This window comes from Primulina eburnea, chromosome 11 (assembly GCF_022965805.1).
Source record: "Primulina eburnea isolate SZY01 chromosome 11, ASM2296580v1, whole genome shotgun sequence".
Classification (NCBI taxonomy): Eukaryota; Viridiplantae; Streptophyta; class Magnoliopsida; order Lamiales; family Gesneriaceae; genus Primulina; species Primulina eburnea.
The window spans coordinates 9593604-9598229 of NC_133111.1; the positions used below are offsets into that span (position 1 = coordinate 9593604).

A 4626-nucleotide genomic window follows, 5' to 3' on the forward strand; every position below is an offset into this window, starting at 1 on the left:
TTTTGCATATTATTTATGAAATATATAGAAAAATCTATTAAATTTAATTATTATAATAAATTTACAAATTTTAATAAGAATAATATATTTTTCCTTTAAATATATAAATTACTTTTTAATTAAATTAATGAAAATTTAAATATATAATTCATATTTATTAAGCTTGTTTAGGCTCGATAAACGCTTGAATAAGCTTGTAAGCGTTGCATATATTCGTTAAATAAAGCTCGAGCTTGGATCGATTATAAAAGAACCAAGCTCAAACATTCAATAGTTCGGCTCGGCTCGACTCGATTACATCCCTACGTATTAACATATAATAAATGTTAAGGCCAACTCAAGTTTAGTTTAGTTTTTTTTTTTAAGTTTGTTTACCCTCCTTTGAAAATCTTTCATTATCTAACAGAAGCTTGGATCGTCTAAAGATTAAACTATTTATTTATTGTTTAGTTGAACTTTTAGATAACCTTAATTTTAAGATGATTTAATTTCAAGATAACGACAAATTGATTAATTTGGCATAGAAAGATTAATGGAAAAATATGTCTGATAATAAATAATAAGGATTGTGAACAAAGCTAAATATCTTAATATGGGATTTAAATTTTGTTTTATGTATATTTAATTGTGTTAAATTGATGATAAACTTTGACATGATCTAACTTCTTCTTTTTTATGATTTGGAATTTGGACTAGATTTTTTATTTGTAAAATTAAAAGTTAATTTAATATTTTTTAATCAATTTAAATATGACAAAACTTGTGTGAGACGGTCTCACGATCGTATTTTGTGAAATAGATCTCTTATTTGGGTCATCCATGAAAAAATATTACTTTAATGATATCCATCTTCAAGCAAAGCTAAGCAGATCTTTGTCTCCAACCCTGTTGTCTTCAGGTCACAATCCCTTCACATAATATATTTTCGCACACGGACATTGTTATTATGATCGGAACATTTTTCTTGCACTCGGACACATTTTTCTTTTGATCTTGTGCTTGCAATGGTACTTGAGAAACATCAGCAGGGGAAGCTTGTTCCTATGCTGTCTGAATCTGGTGCACTCAACACAACACACTACTCAGTTGTAAATATGGACATGGGTACAAGAATAACATGTGTTTAATTATGGACTTGATAGCATTTCCCCATATTTGATATCATCACGTGATAAGAACAACGTCTTCGCACTTGCTTCATAAAATTATGGACTGATTTTCCAAATATTTTGTACTTCTTAGAATGACATAGTCCATGCCACACTACGACTGGAGCATAACGAAAACTTGTTCTCTTTTATCCTTGTCTATACAAATGATTAATGTCCACAAGATTTATATTAACATACCTTTACCAATATGATCTACAGACTTCATCAAAAGTGAATAATTATTCTAAGATGAAGGATGCTTTTACAACATATTATTAAAGGAACAAAGAAGATTGCCACAATTATTTTAAGAAACCAATAAATTGGTTATACTGGCATCGAGTTAACAACATTTCCTACTCATACCGGAGCTGGAGCCACGTTTAGTGTTGTTTCTTTAACCTTCTGTGAGAACAAAAAAAGGCCTTTAATTAGTTTCTGCTCCACAGAGAAGAGAAATCACTCGTTGCATTACATTTTCTTACATTAGATGTATGAATCCACCGGTCAAGAGTCTGTAGAGCTTTCCCAGATGAATGTACTTTTCGGGCTGCATCGACTCCCTCGGATAGATTGTTTACATGTCCACTTACCAACAGAGCAGCGGCTGCATTTAGCACCTGTTCAATGTACCAGGATATATAGGAGTTTTTAGAATGTGTACCATTTCTTCTTGTTAAATTTGAAAGAAAAATCTCAGCAATTTAAAATTTTTGGTTGAATAACAGAATGTACAATTGGATAACTTTTTTCTTTTCGGGGTAAAAACTCATTTCACATTGCAAGCTCAGACTAAGCTTGTGACCTCAAGCTCCTGCTCCTTTATTTTGAAGTTGACTAGCTCAAGATCAATTTTTGTAGTCGAGTTCGAGTAGATTCATTTACACCCTTATGCTGGACTCCATCATAGGACGAGGACGGCTTTTTGGAAGAGTGGCTGCTCACACAGAGTTTAAATAATTTTAAGAGGAAGTTTGGATAGTTCGCAAATTTTGCCACAGAAGCTATATTATACAAGAAAGTCATTAATTCAGGCAACATTTGATGATTTATGAGAAGATTTTCACAATTAAAGGATGACTCCAAAATGGCAGAATGCTCCATCCTCAGATAAAACTCAAGTCTACAAGGTTATAAACTAAAATCTTTTTTTATGAATCCAATTTATTTAACGACAACATGCAGGAATCAAATAACAGGAGAGAAAATTTACCAGGGCATCAGCAATACTACCCTTTTCTCCTGATAGTACACGACGAAGTAAATCTGCGTTGTATTCTGGGCCTCCACCTCGCAAACTTTCCAGAGTGCATCGAGGCATGCCAAAGTTCACTGAAAAATCGCTGTCTAGGTTAGTCTAGGCCTGCTGAATATTCAGTCTCAAGAAAATGAAATAAGAACAATGCAAAAGATTTGTTAAAGTCGAAAAAGGAAGATTCTTACATGGATCGAATGAGAACTTTTCTACTTTATCCGGGGTGACATCAAGGACTAATCCAGGCCCTATTTCAGTTTATAAAAATATCCATGCAGAATTGCAATATAAGAGGATAAGCTTCATAAAATAAGGTATAAAATCGTTTCAAAATGTATATAATACCTCATAGAACAGGTATCAAAAGTGGATATCTTACCAAGAGGACTCATCTCGTCCAGCCCTTCAGAGTGAACTATCAATGCTCGTCTCATACCAAATCTCTGGAGTGCTTTGGCCATTTTATGGACCTAGCCAACGATAGGAAATTGTTTTTCATATTTGAAGTTTCTAAAGTTCGAAAATCAATTGGAAGTAGAGTACAAATTTAATTAACAAAACATAAATATCATAGCAAATGAACTCACAAGTTCTTCTTTGTATACCCCAACGACGGCAAACGAACTCGGGCTGGATTCAACATGGGCCCCAAAATATTAAATACAGTCTTTACCTTTAAGCTTTTTCCTCACAGGTCTAACAACCTGCATAGCTGGATGATAATCGGGGCCATCATAAAGCCGATTCCAGCTTCGTTCACGCACCTTCTTACCCCCTGAATACGATGAAATCAGACACGATGAATAATTGCATGATGGCGACGACCATGGTTTTCTTTAAATATTATATATCATATCACCACTAATATGGTCGAGTCAATTCTGCTTTCAGAGAAACAACTAAAGTATAAAAAGCTTACTAGAAATACCTGAGTTAATTATCTCAATCTGGCATCTATTTTTATCGCAAATCATTATACAGATATTGATTCTCTATCCCGAATCTTGTATTTGTATGTGGTAACAATAAAATATATGAGGGGCACAACAAAATTAATGCTAGATCATAGTAAGAACTAAGAAACTTCTCTCACCGAATCTCAAAGAGTGAGCCTTGAAAAAAACTTAAATAATTATGTAATACGGAACTCTTTTCATTACACTACATTTTGACACTGAAACGGGAAGAAATAAACTAAGTGATTGTAATACCTAATCCCTAACATATTCTTAAATCTACTTTTACTCTTCATATAAGTAAAGAGAGGATCATCGGCTCCTGGTCAAGTCCCTGATGAAAGGAAATGCATAAAGAAAATTATGAGTGATTTTAACGGTCGAATGACTTAATTCAAGGTCCATCATCGAATTCATATCTCTGCTTCCATTAACTTCGGCTCTTGGACGCTAGGAAAATTAAAAACTTTTTAAGTTCATCAAACGCCCATCCAGTGGAAATTTCGCGAATATTTTTCAATTAATGATTTTTTTTTACTAATACTATTGCACATTCGTATCCCCAGCTCAGACTCGACATGATCTTCAATTGTATTAAGTTTGATACCCTTGCTCCAAATATTTTTTTGATTTCATCGTTTACTATAAAAAGCAGCATTTAAGCCCACATGTAATGGTTAAACAAACTACAGTACTACAACTGAACTGACCTCTGGTTCCAAGTTAATTGCAACCCCTAATGCTTCAAGAACATCGGCACTGCCGCAGGCAGATGAACTAGAACGATTACCTTGCTGTGATTCAACCATAAATATCACGATCAATTTACCACAAATATCAAATCTAATCACAAGCATAAAATCAACTATGGGAGATTTGACTAATCTACGTCCAGAACATCCACCTTCGCGACTTTTGCACCACAAGCTGCAGCAAGAATTGAAGCTCCCGTGGAGATGTTGACTGTATTTGCACCATCACCACCTGTACCGACGATATCAACAGCATCGTTTAGTCCTTCCACTTTCTTACAGTGTTTAACCATCGCCCTTGCCAATCCAACTACCTATTAATATTTAGTTCGTAGTTACGTTAATATGACTAACGGGAAGATCAGTTCCACTGCTATAACTCTAAAATAATTGGCATCTTATTACTGCAAAGTTGTGCATATGTATTTTGATATATAATAAAAAGGAAGAAAAAAAATGAGATTCAGCTCTTTTTCAAACCACATTTTCAATTAATCAAGAATGACGCATAG

The 4626-nt window shown here is 33.8% G+C and overlaps 1 protein-coding gene across 1 annotated transcript; it reads right to left on the minus strand.

Moving 5' to 3' along the window:
* Positions 1–1270: 1270 nt before the first annotated feature.
* On the minus strand, positions 1271–4456 carry LOC140805677 (anthranilate phosphoribosyltransferase, chloroplastic-like). The gene is given in 11 exon segments (XM_073161934.1): positions 1271–1556; positions 1637–1771; positions 2365–2483; positions 2595–2654; positions 2786–2876; positions 2994–3028; positions 3031–3085; positions 3087–3130; positions 3133–3181; positions 4073–4156; positions 4267–4456. Coding segments are annotated over 11 exon segments (858 nt in total). The 5' UTR covers positions 4408–4456; the 3' UTR covers positions 1271–1511.
* Positions 4457–4626: the final 170 nt, after the last annotated feature.